The sequence below is a fragment of the Aspergillus lucknowensis genome (assembly GCF_044049455.1).
Source record: "Aspergillus lucknowensis strain CBS 449.75 chromosome Unknown BJX67scaffold_7, whole genome shotgun sequence".
Lineage (NCBI taxonomy): Eukaryota > Fungi > Ascomycota > Eurotiomycetes > Eurotiales > Aspergillaceae > Aspergillus > Aspergillus lucknowensis.
Genome location: NW_027263551.1, coordinates 306,579 through 326,118, shown reverse-complemented (window position 1 = coordinate 326,118; position 19,540 = coordinate 306,579). Strand labels below are relative to the sequence as shown.

At 53.0% G+C, this 19,540-nt stretch overlaps 8 protein-coding genes across 8 annotated transcripts; 4 read left to right on the top strand and 4 right to left on the bottom strand.

Moving 5' to 3' along the window:
- Positions 1–121: 121 nt before the first annotated feature.
- On the top strand, positions 122–2,045 carry BJX67DRAFT_303875 (neutral amino acid permease). Its single transcript, XM_071027026.1, has 4 exons — positions 122–388; positions 456–925; positions 976–1,331; positions 1,392–2,045. Exons 1-4 carry the CDS (start codon positions 204–206, stop codon positions 1,815–1,817), a joined length of 1,437 nt encoding a protein of 478 aa, XP_070889015.1. The 5' UTR covers positions 122–203; the 3' UTR covers positions 1,818–2,045.
- A 227-nt stretch (positions 2,046–2,272) lies between these two features.
- On the bottom strand, positions 2,273–5,207 carry BJX67DRAFT_370444 (acetyltransferase SAS4-like domain-containing protein; the record flags this gene model as incomplete). The annotated part of the gene is made up of 3 exons (XM_071030917.1): positions 2,273–3,249; positions 3,333–4,008; positions 4,560–5,207. 3 exons carry the CDS (start codon positions 5,205–5,207, stop codon positions 2,273–2,275), a joined length of 2,301 nt encoding a protein of 766 aa, XP_070889014.1.
- A 1,849-nt stretch (positions 5,208–7,056) lies between these two features.
- On the top strand, positions 7,057–8,602 carry BJX67DRAFT_303856 (dihydrodipicolinate synthase family protein). Its single transcript, XM_071027025.1, has 2 exons — positions 7,057–7,345; positions 7,406–8,602. The coding sequence occupies exon 2, from the start codon at positions 7,409–7,411 to the stop codon at positions 8,339–8,341; it is 933 nt and encodes a 310-aa protein (XP_070889013.1). The 5' UTR covers positions 7,057–7,345; positions 7,406–7,408; the 3' UTR covers positions 8,342–8,602.
- Positions 8,603–9,671: 1,069 nt separating this feature from the next.
- BJX67DRAFT_303827 (beta-N-acetylhexosaminidase) lies at positions 9,672–11,783 on the top strand. Its single transcript, XM_071027024.1, has one exon. The coding sequence runs from the start codon at positions 9,926–9,928 to the stop codon at positions 11,738–11,740; it is 1,815 nt and encodes a 604-aa protein (XP_070889012.1). The 5' UTR covers positions 9,672–9,925; the 3' UTR covers positions 11,741–11,783.
- A 110-nt stretch (positions 11,784–11,893) lies between these two features.
- BJX67DRAFT_378582 (uncharacterized protein) lies at positions 11,894–12,824 on the bottom strand (the record flags this gene model as incomplete). Its single annotated transcript, XM_071032370.1, has 2 exons — positions 11,894–12,169; positions 12,246–12,824. 2 exons carry the CDS (start codon positions 12,822–12,824, stop codon positions 11,894–11,896), a joined length of 855 nt encoding a protein of 284 aa, XP_070889011.1.
- A 277-nt stretch (positions 12,825–13,101) lies between these two features.
- Positions 13,102–16,419, bottom strand: zfpA (putative C2H2 finger domain protein). The gene is made up of 2 exons (XM_071028417.1): positions 15,091–16,419; positions 13,102–15,038 (listed from the first exon to the last, which is right to left on the bottom strand). The coding sequence occupies exons 1-2, from the start codon at positions 15,749–15,751 to the stop codon at positions 13,591–13,593; spliced, it is 2,109 nt and encodes a 702-aa protein (XP_070889010.1). The 5' UTR covers positions 15,752–16,419; the 3' UTR covers positions 13,102–13,590.
- An 806-nt stretch (positions 16,420–17,225) lies between these two features.
- BJX67DRAFT_303348 (uncharacterized protein) lies at positions 17,226–18,010 on the top strand. Its single transcript, XM_071027018.1, has one exon. It carries the CDS (start codon positions 17,362–17,364, stop codon positions 17,812–17,814), a length of 453 nt encoding a protein of 150 aa, XP_070889009.1. The 5' UTR covers positions 17,226–17,361; the 3' UTR covers positions 17,815–18,010.
- A 462-nt stretch (positions 18,011–18,472) lies between these two features.
- BJX67DRAFT_303685 (uncharacterized protein) lies at positions 18,473–19,125 on the bottom strand. The gene has a single exon (XM_071027021.1). The coding sequence runs from the start codon at positions 19,030–19,032 to the stop codon at positions 18,631–18,633; it is 402 nt and encodes a 133-aa protein (XP_070889008.1). The 5' UTR covers positions 19,033–19,125; the 3' UTR covers positions 18,473–18,630.
- Positions 19,126–19,540: the final 415 nt, after the last annotated feature.

Below are 19,540 nucleotides of genomic sequence, written 5' to 3'. Positions count from 1 at the left end.
GTAGCTTTGTCAGTTGTCGGTGACTGCGGAGCCGTTTGACTTTTTCACTCTTCCCTCGCCTCCGTCGTCTTATATCCCCAGGCCGTGGCCGTCATTCTTTCCCTGCCACGCTCTCCTTGCTCTCCTTCGCCTGGACGGACATACGTGCTCCTGCCGGCCTTTTCCTTTACCGTTCCCCCTTGTTTTCACGCGCCTACTAGACAATGGCTCAAACCATTCCGGAGACCCCGATGCCATACGGGCAGGAAGCGCCAGGAGACAAGGACCTCACCGCGGACGAGGCCTCCTTCACGAGGGACGAGAAGAAGGATGAGGTTCCTGCGTATGCGCAGGATGCCTTTGGCGATGAGGAGTTTGCTGAGGTGAAATACAAGGTTCTGAAGTGGTGGTATGCATCCAATCCCTCCCACTAAAGGTATAGATCGGATAATTCTGACTGATTCGGCAACATACAGGCAATGCGGTCTGCTCATGGTGGCCGAGACCGTCTCTCTCGGTGTCCTCTCACTACCTGCTGCTGTTGCTGGTCTTGGGCTTATCCCGTACGTCTTCATCTCCTGCCATGCACTCAGACACTTTACTGACAATCACAGAGCCGTCATCATTCTCGTCTCGCTGGGTCTCTTCGCTACATACACGGGCTACGTTATCGGTCAATTCAAATGGAGGTATCCCCAAGTCACGAACATGGCTGATGCAGGCGAGGTTCTGGCGGGAAAATGGGGTCGTGAAATACTTGGAGTTGCGCAGATGCTGTTCTTCGTCTTCGTCATGGCCAGCCATCTGCTTACCTTTACTGTCGCTATGAACACACTCACAAACCACGGAACGTGCTCCATTGTGTTTGGGATTGTGGGGATGATCGTCTCATTCATTCTCTGCCTGCCTCGAACTCTGGAGAAGATGTCGTGGCTTTCGCTAGTTTGTACGCAACTATTCTCTCACTTTTCCTGTATTTCGCACTAACCGAAACAGCATTCATCAGTATCTTCTCATCTGTCATGATTTGCATGATTGGCGTGGGTGTCATCAAGCCAGGAACAACGGTCCAGGCAACTGTCGACACCAACCTCTATCACGCCTTCACGGCAGTCACCAACATCGTCTTCGCTTTCTGCGGACACGCCGCCTTCTTTGGTCTCGCCGCTGAGTTGAAAGATCCCCGCGACTTCCCCAAGGGACTGTGCCTCCTGCAAGGAATCGATATCTGCCTCTACCTCATCGCAGCCGTCGTGATATACCGTTACGGCGGGCCCGACGTCGCTTCACCTGCGCTGGGATCAGCCGGCCCAATCGTAGGCAAAGTGGCCTACGGCATTGCTCTCCCTACTGTACGTTCCGCACAACATATAGACCAAGCATTCCCCAGCTAACGGAACTCACAATGATAGATCATCATCGCCGGCGTCATCTACGGCCACGTCGCATCCAAATACATCTACGTGCGCATCTTCCGCGGCACAGACCGCATGCACAAGCGCGACTTCGTCGCCGTCGGTTCCTGGATCGCCATCGCCCTCACCCTGTGGATCCTCGCCTGGATCATCGCCTCCGCCATCCCCGTCTTCAGCAACCTGCTCAGCCTGATCACCGCCCTCTTCGCAAGCTGGTTCACCTACGGCCTCTCCGGGATCTTCTGGCTGTACATGAACAGGGGTCTCTGGTTCTCGGGTTGGCGTAAGATTGCCCTGACCGTGGTCAATCTCTTTGCTATCGCTACCGGTGCGACTCTGTGTGGGTTGGGTCTCTACGTCTCTGGGAAGGCGCTGCATGATAATCCCAGCAGTGCGAGTTTCTCTTGCGCGAACAATGCTTAGTGGGGGTTTAGTTAGACAAAGTAACTGGTCTGAGCGCTGGCGTTGAATATGCATGCGGTTTGGAATTATTGGGGTTATAGACATGCTTCTATTTTCTTCTCCGACTCTTCTCCTGTTTGGAATAGCGTTGTGTGTCAAATCTCGAGGTCTTTTATTATCTCTTTCTTTTATTAGATTCCTTTTCAATTGGCTGAGAACCGACGGGACTCGATCTTGTTCCTGCATTGATCTCATGCATTCGTCGCGCTGTATATAGATCTGTACCTCTTGCATCACAGAGCGTTTGCTTTCCAACCCAAGACTGAATTTGTAATTTACTACCATTGTCCAAAGAACTTCCCCGACTGTAGGATCACAGTAAACTGGTATAGTTATAAGGCAATGTATCATATACAGAGAATAATAGTAATGCATGATACAAGCCGCAAGCCAAAAAGCAGCTTCAGGAATAAAGGTCAACCGTCACCCAAGCTCCCTCTCTTCATGCGCCTCCTCTTCCTTTGGCAGGATTTGATCGCTTCCGGCGTCAAAATATCTCCAGGGAGTTTGAATTCCCTCTCCGGGACCTCGGGAATCGGGTGCCCGAATGCAAATCGCGTCCGGCCCTTGCGATGCCCCGATATAGCTGCTTCGCGGAGATGGGGTTTCGAGAAGAAAGACGTAAACGGTTTGTCGGGTTCGGGTGGAGGAGGCGGGATGTGAGGATCTGATTTGGCTTTTGAGGGTCGTTTCCCGGCTGTAGCGGAGCGGGCTTCTTGGAGGAGTTGACGCGCTGCGAGCGCGTCGACGTCGTTTATATCAGGTGGTGTTGCGGGGACTTCTTGTCCTTCATCCGGTTCTTCGCTCTTTGCATATTTGTTCCTTGCTTGGGAGGATTCACGGGCGTCGGAGTGGAAAGATGCAGATTTGTCAAGCTTACGGCGCTTCTCTTCTTCCTTCCAGATCTTGAACTTTTGAAGTAGAGCAGAAATTTCCTTTATGAAGTAATCTCGTTTCGGCTCATAAAGCTTCTTCTCTTGGTCTGTGAGGCTCCGACCAGTTATTCCCATTACGCGGAGCCAATCCTGGCTTTGGAGCTCTTCGAGGAGACGGTCTAATTGCTGCTTTTCGTGCTGTGCGCGGTCACGCTCGATGTTTCGGAGCTGCTTCTCTTGTCTTTCGTGTCGCCGGTGGGACTTGAAGTAGACTTCGTCGTTGAGGGGGTCTTCTTCTTCTTCTTCTTTGTTCCAGTCCGAGGGCCCTGACTCAGTCGCGGCTCCATCACTCGAATGTACTGGTGGGTCGGGTAGAGCTATTACTTCGCATCCGTGCAGGTTCACAAGAGGATTTCCGAACGGAGTATCCGCATCCGGACCGGAAAGCGCGGAGGGCGGGATAGGCGGCTCGTGCAGGTCATCAATTAGCTTGATAATCGTATTTCCCGTAAGAAACTCTACATTGGCATATGTCAGTTGCAAACCTGGTGCAGTGCCGACGTACAGAGATGCGAAGGCTCAGCGAGCGGGAGTGACGTACCTGTCTTGGGAGGCTCTAAGCTCACAATCTCTTCATAATTCGGGAAATACAGTGCCAATTCGCCCCTTGCCCTCGAGCTCCCATCGTGGGAGCGAAGGCTCCGTCGTTTGTCCGGCACAGCGCGATCAGCCGTCCCAGCGGATACGGGTGCTGGTTGTGGGATCGAAGCGCTTCGGGGCCCCGGCGCGCTTCCTCGGGAAGGTCGCGTCTTCTCCAGCTTCCCCGGCTTGGTTGTAGGAGCTTGATCCGATGCGGATTTGAGAAAATGGGTAATTCGGCGCTGACGGTAGGCGGCGGAGGTGGGAGTGTTCGTATGTTTCGGAGCGGGCTTGACGGTGACCGTCGCGGGTGCGGGGGAAATCGTATCGAGGGGGTCAGGAGATTCGCGAGCACCATTCAGGTACGGCGCCGCATTGTTTGAGGTCCCGGTATCATGGCGGGGAGCGTGGAGGTTCCTTGCGCGAGGCGTGCTGCCAGCGGGCGGCGGCGCAGAGGAAGTGGAAGAGGAAAGAGCGAAGAGCGGTCGGGGGCGGCGGAGCTTTGTCGATCCGGAGGGAGGAGTCTCAATGGTTGTATCGAGGAGATCTGGGGAGCTTTTCCGACGACGCGACGGAGCTGGATGATGGAGACGAGGTCGCTTCGCAGGAGGCGGCTGGTCGGCGTGGTCGGCCGCGCCCTTGGGATCCCTGCGCAAGACGCGGAGCGACGACCTCGATTGCACGGTCATGAGCGCGGTGGAGGTCATTGAAGTCGTAGAGATGGGGGTAGGAGAGGGAGGAGGCAGGAATTACGCCTCCTCTGGGTCATATCTCGTGTCTGGTCGGTCTCGATGCGCGGAAGGGAGAGAACGGCGAGAGGGAGCAGGATCAGAAGAACCGAAAGCGAGGCTATCCCGTGTCTCCGTCAGCAAGAGGCGACCATCTTTATACATCACAAGAAACACAAATTTCATCGACTTATTGACAGCTCATACTGTCTATTAACAATGTAGGCCCATTCATTATTGTATTATTCTTCCATGTGAATTGTTCTGGCTCTGTCCAATGCAGAAAGATACCTGATATAACACTCGACACTGTTACCCAGCAGGAAGACATCAATAGTCCATTCTGCATGGAATGAATAACAAGAATAGCCATTCAGAGTTCTATCACATTGATAACAAATATAATATACAGTGTTACAGATGAGACTCTATACTCCCTTGAGCCCCTTCAAGTATCTCACCCCCGAATCCAGCATCCACCACGCCGTGAACTCATGCACCCACTGCGCCAATCCTCTCTCCAAAGGTAATTTGGCTTTCGACTCCCTCTCCCTCCACATAAGCGTCTCATTATGGATGATCACATCCTCCCCTCGGACCTCAACCCTGAGCACCAACCGTCCCTGCACCCCAAACTGGAACTCAAACTCGGCTTTGTCCTCTGTCCTCAATTTGACCTGGTGCGCATTGCACACGAGATCCCCTTCCTTGAAATCTAGCGCCCGAATATGCGCCGGGTCAAAACTCTGCTGCACACTGGGATCTTTGTTCATCAACCGGAGCAGACGAGCTTGCGGTGAGGCCGCAAAGGCGGACATATTTCGACGCAGGAGCAGAGTCAGGAGGGTGGATGCGTCCAGGTCTGGGAGTGTGCGCCGCGGCGTTGAGATCGAGGCATAGTCGTAGAGAGTGTAGTATTCTGGGGAGAAGATGTCGATGTCCTGTGGGAGAGAGGAGATATTTCGTGGCTCTGACGGCGGGACTTGGTCGCGTTTTGAGCAGTGAGTGACCTTTGATGCGAGAGATTGTTTCCAGTGGGAGAGATAGAGAGAGGCTGCTATGGAGCCCAGGCTGAGTGTTGTCGCAGCGATGAGGAGTGTTTTTCCCATTTTATCCCGGATCTGGTACGGCTTTTTCTCCAGAATGGTTGAGAGTCGATGTCAGCATCTCGCAACGACGAAGGCGAACACAACTTTAAAACATTTCGTGTTCCAATCTGGGAAGATTCAAGAGGGAAATACGAAGTTGGCGTGCAATGACCTTGGGGAGCTTTGTTTTCGAATCCAGAACTTTCTAGGAACTATACAATTGACGAGTATCCTTTGCAACATGGCCTTTCCCTCTCTACGGCCCTGTACCGCTGAAATTGGTATTTGCTCTCCCTCAAGGCGGCTCAGGTAATCTGTCCGGAATGCTGCCGGTCAAGTGTTTCTGCTTGGGACTAAGATTTTCTATAAACGTAGTGTTCCCAAGGACACTGATGGGAACTAAATGAACTCTTCAGTAGCAAGACATGGACTGGCGATGGCCTCAAGTCACAATTGCTAGTATATGCTCGGGATAAAACCCGATACAGACGGGCAGTTGGTTTAGCCTAACGCCATCAATGAAGAACCATATTCAGAGCGTCGATGGCCCACCCAGAAAAGGTAACTGAGTACACCAAGAACTTCGGTTCAGTCCTCTATCAGGGCAGAAAGGCATTGTGAGCCTGCTCCGCTGTCGGGCCATCCACTGATCCTTGGGGTCTTGGAGTTCGGTTTGATTGAGATGCCTTGCGCAAACAGAATTACTCACCATCTGAGACCTACCGCCTGTTGTCGATTGAGTTGGACATTGATCTAGAAGCTGGAGCTCCTTACCCTTGCATACCATTGTCACCATCGCGGCCCAATTAGCACCGCAAGAATAGCGACTTCTCAGTCAATCCAGCACACAGGGGATACTCATGAGTGCTGTTAAATCTTGACAGAGGCATTCAAGACGTGTTTGAACCAGACTGGCATGCTAGTCTTGAGCGTTCACCCTTCTAGCCACTGCCGAAGAAGAACTCGAAGCATTCTCCTCGGATGCAGGGAGAAATACCACGATTCCCACGGTATAAAATCAAACTTACTTGGTATCAGAGACGAGATTACACGTGGTACTGCTTTAGGTCAAAACGCAAGCCACACCAGTAAAGGGAAAAGACACCTCTACCCCTTTATCACTCTGACTGTTACTGTCTAACATGCACAGAGACGAAGTGGCGAGCAGACATACAGTTACATCGACAGAAAAGCGCAGTAATATCGATTGAGGGATTACTTCCGGGATACACGAGGTGGCGATATGGAAACGGTTTGAGGTCCTCACAGGACAGTTCGGAGAAATGGTTGATGGAGGTGCCAGGTGGACAAGAGTCCACGGCTATACTGACGATTCGACGAAGCTGAGTGCTGCTGAAGGCTAGCAGTTCTCGGGCATGCATTTGCCTTGAAGAAACCAAGCCGTCTCTGTCCAATTCCTCATTAGTTCTCGATTGAATAATGTGCGTAGTAATGATGGAGAAAGGTCCATCGTCGTTCCACCACGTTCCACCACGTTGCTCCGGAGTTGCTTCGGAGTTGCTCCGCGCGTGCCTGATTGTCGCGTCTCGACCTGAAAGAAGGCAAGAAGAGGCCATTCGTCGTATCGATGAGTTCGAGCCTCACATGATGGTCGGGTGGGATGCTCGTCGCTGCAGAACATGCCTGGTTGCCTCTGCAGCTGACCAGATAAGAGAAACGGCCGGCCACCGCAGCAATTCCTTCGTTGTGAGGAGCCCCTTGCAGCTCCAGGATAAGAGGGCGTGGGGGCGACGGCGAGTCCAACGAAGCTCCCGAGCGGAGAGTAACGTTTCAATTTCAATTTGGAGGAGATGAGCAGACAAGGATGAAGTTGACAACGGAGACGAATCCACCCCTCTGGGTCGATGGTCCCCCCTCTTTGTGTGGGATTTGCGTGGGGGTTGAGGAAGGTGAGGATTGAGGGCCCGTGGATTGGCTCTGTTGGAGCTTTGGATGTCGGTCCGGCTCGAGCTTCAACCTGGATCGCTTCTCCTCTCCTCAGCCTCTGCATTCCAATCCAATTCTCCATGGCTTCCTCCACTTATATACATTGGTGTTCTCCTCACCTGCCTCTTCTCTCTTCCATTCCCAGGTTTCCCCGATACTTTTCTCCCCGCGTTTCCCAGCGCTTCCCCTCATAAAAGTTATCCTCGCAGTGAGTGCTTGCCTCCACAGCCCACACACTCTTCTCCTTCAACTCTAACTTGACGTCCTGCTAGGTCATGGCCAATCGTCCCCTCGTCCCCGGCGTCTACGTCCCGACCGTGGCCTTCTTCACTGAAAACGAAGACGTCGACATCCCGACAGTCGAGAAACATGCCTCCTACCTCGCAAAGACTGGAATCGCCGGCATCGTCGTCCAAGGAAGCAACGGTGAAGCTGTTCACCTAGACCGCGAAGAGCGTAACCTCATCACGGCCGCGACCCGCCGCGCCCTCGACTCCGCCGGCGCGACATCCCTGCCGGTCATCGTTGGCACTGGGGCCCCTTCAACCCGCGAAACCATCAACCTCTGCAAAGACGCCGCCGCCTCTGGAGGCGACTACGTCCTCGTCCTCCCACCAAGCTACTACAAGTCTCTTATTTCTACCGAAGCCCTCCTCGACCATTTTCGCGCCGTTGCGGACGCCTCTCCGATCCCCGTCCTGGTCTACAATTTCCCCGGTGCCTCTTCGGGCCTCGACCTCTCCTCCGACGACATCCTCGCCCTCTCGTCACACCCTAATATCATCGGTACGAAGCTCACATGCGGTAACACGGGTAAGCTCGCCCGTATAGCCGCCCAGGCCGGGCCGTCGTTCCTCACATTCGGTGGATCGTGCGATTTCACCCTTCAGACCCTCATTGCGGGCGGAAAGGGGGTCATCGCTGGCACAGCGAACCTCATCCCTCGTGCCTGTGTGCAGATTCAGGAGCTTTACAATGCTGGCCGTGTTGAGGAAGCGCAGAAGGTTCAGGCTGTTGTGGCCCGAGCGGATTGGCAGGCTATCAAGGGCGGATTTGTGGCTGTTAAGAGTGCGCTTCAGTCATACCGCGGGTATGGCCTGCAGCCGCGCCGGCCGTGCGTTGCGCCTTCGGCGGAGGGCGTAGCTGCACTGAAGGAGGCATTTAGCGAGGGTATTGAGCTGGAGAGGAAACTAGAGGCGTCGCAATGAATTGGCTATGGCGCGTTTTTGATGAAGTGATGTATTTACGGCCGCAGACGATGACGATGCCACACCACTGTTGTCAGAATCCAGCAGCATTTCTGAAGCATCCCAGGAAGGTATCCAGGTCGCCCGTGCCAGCCACGTAGTAAAGCTCGGGGCCCTCGAGTCATGGGGTTTGTAGGTCATATGCATCTTTTCTCAGCGCATACAAAGAAGAAATAGTGGGATGCCAGCCTAAGTTACTTATCCTTCTTTCATACTAGCTCAAATTTCATGCAGGGTGGGGGACGCCAGTGCTTTGTCGTCGGTGCGGAGCCAGAAGGCGTGGAGGACAGGCCGCCGCCCCACGTTTTCCATTCGCATCTGATGGTCCGAGTCCGACTTCAAGAGTTATCGTTTGTTGGGTTCTATGCAAGTGTGCGGAGACCGGTTCTCGGTTTATACGAGAGATGATTCAAGTCGTCTGTAGATGGAACATAATGCCACAATTTTTCCGTTGAGCCAAAAGCAACAGTAGGGCAAACAGCATGAGACGCTGCCTCTGTTTTCTGTGGTTCAAAGTCACCTTACCTCCCGAGGTTCGGGGAAGCTCGCCTCTGATCGAGCGTGGCATCGTGGACTTAGTATTCTTATCAAAGCGAAGGCCGAAAGTTATGGCCTCCGACTCCTGGAACGGGCTCGATGGAGCCCTCCAGAAACATGCCACTCCCGGCTGGAAGCCCTGGTTCAGCGGGTGAAATGTTGCAACTGATCGCTGTGGTGATGGTTGTCAACCAAGAGGCCCGTGCTTGAGTCCGCTATTGGTGGGAAGGTGCCGAGACTCTGGGGTCCTCGAGCTGGAGGGTCAGGGAGGATCAGACGATGAGCTGCGCCGAAGTTTCTCTGAGCCCAGTTCATCGCACCGATGGGTCTGAGGTAAAATCAGATCGGGGTGGGCGGGGCAGGCGCTTTGTCCTGGATTTCCTGACGAAGAAAACATCGAGATCAGAGCCGCGATGTTACTGTAGCAAGAACCACCTCGTCATCCCAAGACAAAGAGAGCGTCGGAGCCAAGCACGAGACACGAGATTGAGATCGAAGTGAGACCGGATTTTCGGACTTGAAAAGGACGTCATGGTTGAAACAGCGGCGAGCGATCTGATGTAACATTCCTCGAATCGGCGATGGAACAGGAACATTGTTGGCTTGCAGCGGTTCCTGGGCGAAGGAGAAGGCACCGACCAGTAAGAGTCGGCAGCTTCGGGGGGAGCTTTGCTTGTTGATGATCCCTCAACTGATCTCAGGTGAGGTGGGAAAGCGAGGGAATTCGCGCGTCCTGAACAGGCCCATCCGCGAGGAGGGATGATTGGCTCGCGCGTAATGAAGAATGGACATCTTTTGGACGCGGTGATGGGCGAGAAAGACATGTAACAGGCGCGTGTGTTCAGTCGTCTGTTGATCTGCTTCAAATGCCTGATCTTCGTCCTCTCATTCCGCTCATTCCTCTCATTCCTCTCACTCTTCTCCTTTTTCATCGACCTCAGCTCGACAAAAACCAAACTCCTAATTGCACCTCTGCCTTCATATTCTTAGTTAGCTAGTTAGCTTCCTATGACTTTCACCCGCCTCTGCACCGTGTTGATCGCGGTATCTTCGTCGGTCGCTGCAGCAGTCAAGGTCAATCCGCTCCCAGCTCCACGCCACATTTCTTGGGGCCATTCAGGACCGATACCGCTGTCGCCTTCTGTGTCCTTGCTCGCCGACCGGGACACAAGCGACAGTATCCTCACAAACGCATGGGATCGCACCTGGAACTCAATCGTCTCTCTGCAATGGGTCCCCGCCGGGGTCGAGAAGCCCATCAGTTCTTTTGACCCGTTCCCAACTCCAACTCCGTCTCCGAGTGCGGACGTGGGTAAGACCAAGCGCGCTGGATTATCAATAGACTTTGTTGAAGTCGACGTGCAGGATTGGGACGCCGACCTGCAGCACGGCGTCGACGAATCCTACACTCTCGAAGTAAGGGACGGTTGGAACACGGTCAAGATCACTGCGAAGACCGTCTGGGGCGCTCTTCATGCTTTCACAACGTTCCAACAACTGGTCATCTCGGAGGGTGGCGCTCTGATCATCGAACAGCCTGTCCAAATCAGAGATGCGCCACTCTACCCGTACCGTGGTATCATGATGGATACTGGCCGCAACTTCATTTCAGTGCGCAAGATCTACGAGCAGCTTGACGGCTTGTCCCTGTCGAAGCTGAATGTCCTTCACTGGCATCTGGATGATACCCAGTCATGGCCTGTGCACATTGATACCTACCCGGAAATGACCAAGGATGCATACTCCGCGCGCGAGATCTACTCGCATGACGACCTGCGCAACGTGGTGGCCTACGCCCGAGCACGCGGAATTCGGGTCATCCCTGAAGTCGACATGCCCGCTCATTCTGCCTCAGGCTGGCAACAAGTTGATCCCGACATTGTGACCTGTGCCAATTCTTGGTGGTCTAACGACAACTGGCCCCTGCACACTGCGGTCCAGCCGAACCCTGGTCAACTCGATATCATCAATCCGAAGACCTACGATATTGTCCGCGACGTGTACACCGAACTTTCCGACATCTTCCCCGATGATTGGTTTCACGTCGGCGGTGATGAAATCAATACCAACTGCTACAACTTCAGCACTTATGTGACCGAATGGTTCGCGGAGGACAAGTCGCGCACGTACAACGACCTCCTGCAGCACTGGGTTGATCACTCCGTGCCTATCTTCCGCAGCGCCAGGGAGTCTCGCCGTCTTGTCATGTGGGAAGACGTCGTTCTCAGCGCCGAGCACGCCGATGACGTCCCCGAGGACATCGTCATGCAAAGCTGGAACCTAGGCCTTGAGAACATCGGCAAGCTCACGGAGAGAGGATACGACGTTATTGTCTCCTCCTCGGACTTCCTGTATCTCGACTGCGGTCGTGGCGGCTACGTCACCAACGATATCAGATACAATGAAATGAGCAACCCTGACCCCGACACTCCCAGCTTCAACTACGGTGGCATCGGAGGCTCATGGTGTGCGCCGTACAAGACTTGGCAACGAATCTACAATTACGACTTCACCCAGAACCTCACCGAGAGCCAGGCGAAGCACATCGTTGGTGCTGCTACACCCCTCTGGTCCGAGCAGGTCGACGACGTGAACGTCTCAAACATGTTCTGGCCTCGCGCTGCGGCTCTAGCGGAGCTGGTGTGGTCTGGGAACCGTGATGCGAAGGGCAACAAGCGCACCACGCTCTTCACGCAGCGCATTCTCAACTTCCGCGAGTATCTAGTCGCCAATGGCGTGATGGCTGCTACAGTGGTTCCCAAGTACTGTCTGCAACACCCGCACGCTTGTGATCTGTATTACGACCAAACAGCCATTCAGTAGAGCATTCTTATTCATAGTCAATGAAACTCATTCTCCCTACCTATGGACGGTAATAGATGAGACAGCCAACCCATTTTCCTCATCCCCCCTCCCTTTACCTGGTCTTACTTGGTTCCAGTTATCTCGTCACGTCCCACCAGCGAAAGGAGGTATTCACGACCCGAGAAGTCCCAAGTCATAAACGTCCGGGATATCATACCGGTATCCTTCCTTTAACTCATCCGCAAAATACTCTCTTGCCCCAGTTCCCTCTCTCCACCGGGACATATCGGCCGGCTCCACCTCCGTCCGCATCGACATCTCCCACAACGGCCTGGGATCTTTGCACTGATGCACGGCGCCAACCCCATCAACATGCCACCACGCATCTCCATCTTGTACAACCTTCTTCGGTTTCTCGAGCGTATCGTCGGCCGCACAAAGAAGCGCCTGTCCGTCGTTCGGTTAACACCACCCCCCACCAGAAGACTCATAGAAAGGAAGGGAGGGAATGGAGTGCTGGTACCTGAGCAATATAATCAAAGCAATGACTCCAATGATCCTCATCCTTAGCCTTATCCCCCAGCATGTGCGGATCACTCGTCGAATTCACCGCGTCCACACTATTCTCCTTGAATATCAGGCCCCTCAGCACAATCAGGCAATGTAGCTGATGCATCATCGCAATCCCAAGTCCGACCTTCGCGCCATTCCGCGCCTTGATCTCCGGGTAATCGTCAAGATGGTCGATTGTTGCTTCGTCGACGCGGATCCCGCCCCCGGCCGGCGGGATGAGGAGCGTCTCCCATGTCTCTGGGGTCTCTGGGGTTTTGTGGATGGTCTCCAGCTCTTTGGAGTCGTTGTAGATGCGGTGTTGGACCCTGTTCCATGGTTTATCTGTGGTGGTGGAGGCGGGGGCTTGGGAAGGGTGGGGGGTACTAGTGATGTAGATTTGGGGGCAGTTGTTTGCGGACGAGTCCGAGAGGATGCGAGACGGTCCGATGATGAGGATTAGGAGGGAGAGGATGAGAAGGGTTGCGATTGTGAGGATTGTGATGTGGATTGTGGGGGATAGGGAGGAGCTTGTATTGGTGTGTTTGCTCATTTTCTTTGTTTCCTCTCTCCGAACTCTTTGTAATTTTGTAGATGCAAGATGTACTGGTTCTGAAGATGAGGGCTCTCACAATGAACTTCAGGGAATGGGTATTTCACGATATAGATTGTGCATGAATATCTCATGCAGAGCTGTGTATTTATAAAGGAGAGAATTCTAAGCCGTATTGGCAAAGCTTGATCTAACCCACCTATGAGGAGTAACCTGGAGGTGTCAATAGGATAATTGACTGAAAAGACACTGTCTGGAGTGTCTTTGTCTATTCGGCGGATGCTATTGTTTCCTATTTGGGAACAAAGAGGAGATCGCGGCTCCCGGTCGGCAGGTCGACCATGAACGCTTTTCAGTGACAAGGATCTCTCTCCTACGGTCTCTATGTCAGGGAATGGTCGATATTACTAGATTCAATTAGGTTGCGGTCGTCCGTTGAGTCCCATGGGCGATGGGTTTCGGATGCAGGACTAATGCAGGGACCACATGGAGACAAAGCGACGTAGGAGGAGATTGACATCACTCGGACTTAAAATGCGAGTTATAAGATTCCTTTGCTCTAGGAGTCTTTGAAGAAAATAGCGATATCACACAAAAAATGTAGGTGCTCCATCTTGCAACACTAAGGTCCAGCCTTTTGTACAAATACAATGTTTTTTTCAGGTTAGTAAATCAGATCCAACGCAGTGGTATCAAGTTATCCAAAAACAACAAATGCCGCTATCATCATGCCACATGCAATTAAGTACCAGAGGTCAGGCCGATATTAAGCCATCAACTCATCAATGTCGACTTCGCCCTCGTGGGGTTGGGAGAAGCCCTGGAGTAACATCGCCGGCTGTCCAATGAGCTGCGTCGAGGATGCGTCCACCCACGCGCCACGCTCTTCCTCGGATGCATTGAGGATCCCGTTGGCGCGCTTCAGTGTCTCAACGTCGAGGTCAGTGACGTAGGCCTCGCGGCTTGTGCCATCGCTCGCACCGCCAGGAAGCTTGAGTCGGACCTCAAACTCGTTGTCGAGCATCATCTCGTCCTTCCACAGCCGGCGCTGGCCATCGAAGACGCACAGGACGCGCTTCTTCATCTTGATGTTCCGGCTGGGGCACCCCCAGGACTGCGGATACTGATCACGGTTGTTTCTCCTCTTGGACGCGGTGATACGACCCTTGTTGTTGGCGTTCGACGAGTGCTTGGTGACGGCGTTGTTATTCCCCAAGATCACGCGGGATCCCTTGCCTGCTTTAGAGGTGTTTTTTGTTGGGCGTCGGTCATCAAAGTCGTTATCGTCATCATCATTTTCATCGTCGTATGCTTCAACGAAGCCAGCCGCGTCAATTAGCTTGTGTTTCTCCATAGTCTTCTTCACCTCGTCATCAGCCTCGACTTCGGCCAGTCGTTGCTGGTTGATCGCCTCGCTGGGCTCTTCTTGCTGCACAACCCGGAGCACACAGTCATCCAAGTGCTCGTAGAAGTCCTGTGCATTGCTGAATGTGCCAGAGCATGTTGAGCACTTGCCAGTTGCGTCCTGGCAGTAGTCTGAGACGCTCTTATTTGAGGAAGCGGCTGGGCTCCTCTTCCGGCAGTTCGGTGGCGTTTGCTCGACGCCGTGGACAGAGGTCAAGTGGCGCTTGAAGACATCGGCCCTGTTGAAGCTCTTCTCAGCAGGGGAGCCAGAGCCGGGGCAGAATCCGCACACCATCGTCCCCTTGTAGTGGGTAAGAGTATGACGATTCTTGTCATATTTTCGGGCGAAGCCCTTGGTGTGGTACTCGCAAGTCACAATAGGGCACTTCTCCGGCCGCTCTGATTGATGGGTAAGCATATGGGCCTTCAAATCCCTGAAGACGCGCCCGCACTCGGGATGGGGGCATCGGCCCTTCTCCTTCGTTTCATCGTCGAGTTCTGTGCCGCTCGCAGCGGGGCTGGCTTGTGAGCGGCGAGAGTGGATGGAGGATATTGACGACCGGCGATCATATATCGAAACTGGACGGGAAAGAGAGCTAGAAGGCATCGTTGAGGGCGAAGGGGGAAGGAGATTAGATTGCTGTTGAAATGATTGTTTGAGCATGTAATTCTCTGCGTGGTGGAACTGCGATGGCTCAGGTGACTGGGGAAGCAAGCCAGTATGTGCGAGCGTATAGTCGGATTGATCGGGGTAGGAGATGGTCGGGGGAGTAAGATGCGACTGCTGCACCGGTTGAATGAGCGAAGGATCTGTTCAAGGTCAGAACAATCGACACCACGCTTGGCAACGAACTTTACTCACCAACAAAGTTATCTGACTGCTTCGGGTAGAACCCATCCGACTCGAATGGATTGACCAAGCACTCATTCGGGAACAGATCCTCCATGACTGCAGCAGGAAGGCCGAGACCGTGGTTTGTATCTACCCAATCCTCCTGGGGGTTATGTGCATTTGCTGAATAAGGTGAGCCCATGGCTGAGGATGATGCGCTAGCAGTTGAAGGACCAGATGCAGTGGAGACACCTGAAAAAAAGGGCTCCGAGTGGGAAACGGGGTTCGCGGGAGGTGTAATAGGCATAAGGGGGAAGCCAGTCGACTTGGCCGTCTCTGTATATGAATCGGCAAATCCCGTGTTCTGGTAGGTTTGTTGGATCATTCCGGAATCGTGCTGCCCATATCCACCCAGATTGTCTGCAGCGAAGTTGAACGACTCGAACAGAGCAGGGTCGATAGAGAAATCCTGGAAGTATGCGGCATGGTGTTGCCTTGAAGACTCGAGGGCCATCATCTTGGCGTCTTTTGAGGATTGTGAAGGAACAAGGATGAAATCAGGGTGATCTAGGTCACTTTGCATATCCGGGGCGTACAGCGGCCGGGTAAGCAGGTTGAGCGTCGATCGACTATATATATGTACGATACCTGCAAACTGTACGTCAGTGGCCAGAATAATCCTTCCTCGCATGGGAGTCGAAGGTGAAAAATGCGAATATCAGAACAGACGATTAGGGCTCAATGATCAAGAGAACGGGCCGCCCGGGGTATCCACATACTGTCTGTGTATTTTGCGTCGGATTCTTCTGAAGACTTCGGTATAGTTTGCAATTGCTCTAGAGGGACTTGGCCGCAGCAGGCTCGTGGGACGAGATAGAGTATCAAGCAACAAAGTTGAGGAGAAGATGACGGAGAAGAGGAGAGATAACACAAGGGCCTATTGGAAATATCAAGGGAGGTATATGAGCAGGGAGAGAGTTGCGCTGCGTTGCGAGTCCAGAGCCGACTTGAAGGTGAGGGTAATCGGAAGAAAAGAAGGGGGGTTTGGGGAGATGGATGAGGGGAGCAAAAGCATAGTTAAATGTTCTGTGATTGCTGGCCCTACGAGTGTGCCGTCTGGACCACACACAGTGGATCAGACAGGAAGAGGATTGACCAACTGCACACAGACTAAGGAACAAGACTAGCGGAAATCATGACCACCAGGAGCATTGGAGGTGGGAATTGCGGCCAGGGCTAGGGGAATCATTAGCGCGCGTTGACAGTCGAAACAGACTGGGGTGTGGTGGACGATGCCAACGACGATGATGATGCTGATGATGGTTGATGGACCGAATCAATGGATGGGGTCGTGGAGGGGCCACCCAAGGAAAAGTAAAAATAAAATAAAATACAGAAAATCAAAAAATAATAAAATCAATTAATTTTTTTTTTCTCTGATTATTCCGCTGGTGGAGAAAGGGAGCAGGCTGTGAAGAGAACCAGAGCCAATACTAGCGGTAAATTACTCAGAACCGCTAAAGATCCATGCAGGTTGCACTGCCAGACACAGTCCTGTGAGCGATCTCCTGATCGAGGTGTTCCTCAGTTGAATGAAGGAGAATAATAATCTCTTCAAGTGTGTGAACCTTCGAAGCTGCAGGAGAGATTAAAAAAACACAAGTACTGGATGATTACCATCGGAAAACATACTCCATGGAGAGTGCAGCTTGTTGATATCGACTCGAGAGTTTCCACCGCAGGGTCCACCACCACTCAGCCAATGGCGGTTTCCTCCCCAATGATTTCCCCCAACTTGCGCCTTGCCAAATGGAAAGATATGATTCTGCACTTCGGGACGGAAATAAGAATGATTATGATATCTTCAGAATGTTTCGAAGGATGAAAAAGAAATTGTGTGGTCCCAGGATGGCTCATCCCTGCTGTCTCCCATCTCGCTACGCTTACCTCCTTCTGGGCTCGACCTCAGTTTCACAGGAATGCAAGAGATCAACTTCTCGCTTGTCATGCCTTCAACCTCAACAATGAGATTAAATTACCGCAGCGCCTTGTCAATGGCCAAGATCCCCTTGTCCAGATGCCTGCTCTGCACTCTCCGGAGACGCCGTCTGCTGGATGCACTTCCTGAAATCTGTATCCACAGGTGTCATCGGCGAGTCCGTGGCACACTGGAACTGCTGTCAAGCCTCTTCGAAAACTTGGCATCGTCCCATTACCAATAATTCATTCCACCCCTCCGACCTTTTGCAGTTCTCATTCTCGGCTCCGCTTCCTTGAAGGTGGTGATGCCCCCATGATAAGATGGTGGCAAATTGTCCCCTCAAGTTTGTGAAAGCAATTTCTTCCGAGCCAGTCTCCCCTCCGCACGGCCAAGCGAGCATGATTCAAGGAGCAGATTTGCTCGCCTTTTGTGGCCACAGGTTCAATGTTCAAGAGGAGGGTCGAAAGTCCGAGAAAAGGAAGGAAAAAAAAAAAAAAGAACGTCGAGATAATCGCCAAGCGATTTACCTCTCACATCCAAACATTCCATGGTTCGGCATGAAGTTGCTCTCGGGTTGGAGTATGCGAGAAAGCTGGAAGCGTTGTTTGGAGGATCCTTCTGCGTCCCGTCAACTCGGTTCAACTGAACCAACTTCATCTCCAGGAGGGCGACGACTGGTTGCAGGGGGTGAGAGGATCTGGGCCGTGTGTCCGCCCATTCCGAACACCCTCACTCATCTCCAGGATTGGAGCGTGGCCATCTTGACGATCTGAGTCCAGCTCCACATCTCCGACCACCCCTTTTCAAGGAACGTGCATTCGCTCTTCGCCGACTGATTGGCTGAGGATCACTGACAGCCAAATGAAGAGTCTCACAACGACCACAGGATTTGGCCAATCAAACCTCAAAGACCGTCCCAGACGGGAATCCCGTATTTCGCCCAGTCCAACTTGGACAAACACTTTCCCCATTGCGGACGAACACGATTTAGCTCGAACCACTCAGCCATCCAGAGCCGCATTTTTCTTGGGGGTTGAGTTGTTTTAGCGCCTTACGAATCCAATAGTGGCATCCGCACTCAAGTGTCAGAATCCTCCGCTGCTCGACGTGGCCGGAAAAATATTTCTACTGCCATGTGAAAGGCGGGCCGCCTGCCCCCTGGGAATGAAATTGACTGTCCCTTTTTTTTTTGGCGAAGAGAGAGACGACATTTGCGACGAATTTGGCATTGAGCAGTGCTCCCAAATCTGTGACAAAACAATACCTCCAGTCATACAGACGCACTTGGATGCTTTTGGGATAGCGGCATGTGGGGCAGCTGTGGCTCATGCAAGGCTGAGCCTTTGAGGTTTGGCTTTGGTTTGGCAGAGGCCTTGAATCTCTCCAATCGCCAGCCAGGGGAAAGGACAAAGTTGGCCTGTCCTACTGCAGAATTTGGGGTTGAGCGACGGTGAGCGACGGCGTTGGCGACAATTGCGCCCGATCCAAACAGTGTGGAAGCTTGGGGCGTCCATCGTGTTGGGGTCAGGAAATATTGACCTCGCTTCTGCATCTGCAACGTTGACCCCAGGCTGTCGAAAAGTATGATGTCAAAACAGTCTTAGGGTGCAGCGCGCCCTGGTCACACCTAGTGTCGACAAGGTGCAGTTGACGAACAACGCTCGGTGTTTGCCGGAACACAGCAGGACTTCCATGGTGTCGGTGAAGAATTCTGACACAAATGACATTAAGCGCCACATTGCCGACCGAGCCACATCACAAGAGCCAATAGCAAGGCAAGCCACAATCATCACCGCATTTCCATTGGTGAACTGCGGGACGCCAATCCCAAAGCGGGTCAACTGAGGCGCAGTCTTTCCATTTTTACACCGCTGTGCCCTTGATGCTCCCCGACTTTTTGGTTCTGGAAATACGGACGCAGTCACAGCACAACAGGCACATGATTGTGCCCGATGATTCATCGCGCCTTTCCAAGCTCCCAACAACGTCATAACGGCAGAGGACGACGTTATCTTCCCTGCCAAGACGGTCAGGAACCGTCCTTTCCCCTCCCAAAAGTCGAGCGCCCCTTGAATTGACCGACGTTTCCACCTCGATTCTGGAGCGAAACCTTAATCCTTCCCTCTGACCTTGCGGTGGAAGAAAGGCCTTTCTGACCGGATCCTTTCCCGAGGCACGATGACTCGACCTACTTGGCACTCGGAATCCGTTTTCGTCCCCCAGCAGATCTTCTCGGCCCAGATGGGGAGTCAAGGCTGGCCTCATGGGGACTTCAAGATGAAAAACTGGTGGCGTCTCGGCCGTGGCTCCACAGCGTCATCCCTCTCGGCACCATGGGGTTTCTTCGCCGCGTCAAGATCCAGCGCGAAACAGCACCCTCAACTTCACTCGCGCAACCATCAGTCGCAGCCTCGAACGTTCCGCTCACCCTCATTCTCTTGCTTAAATTCAAGTTCTTTCTTTTGCCTCGATGCCCAAGAGACTCGTCCGACCACGCGT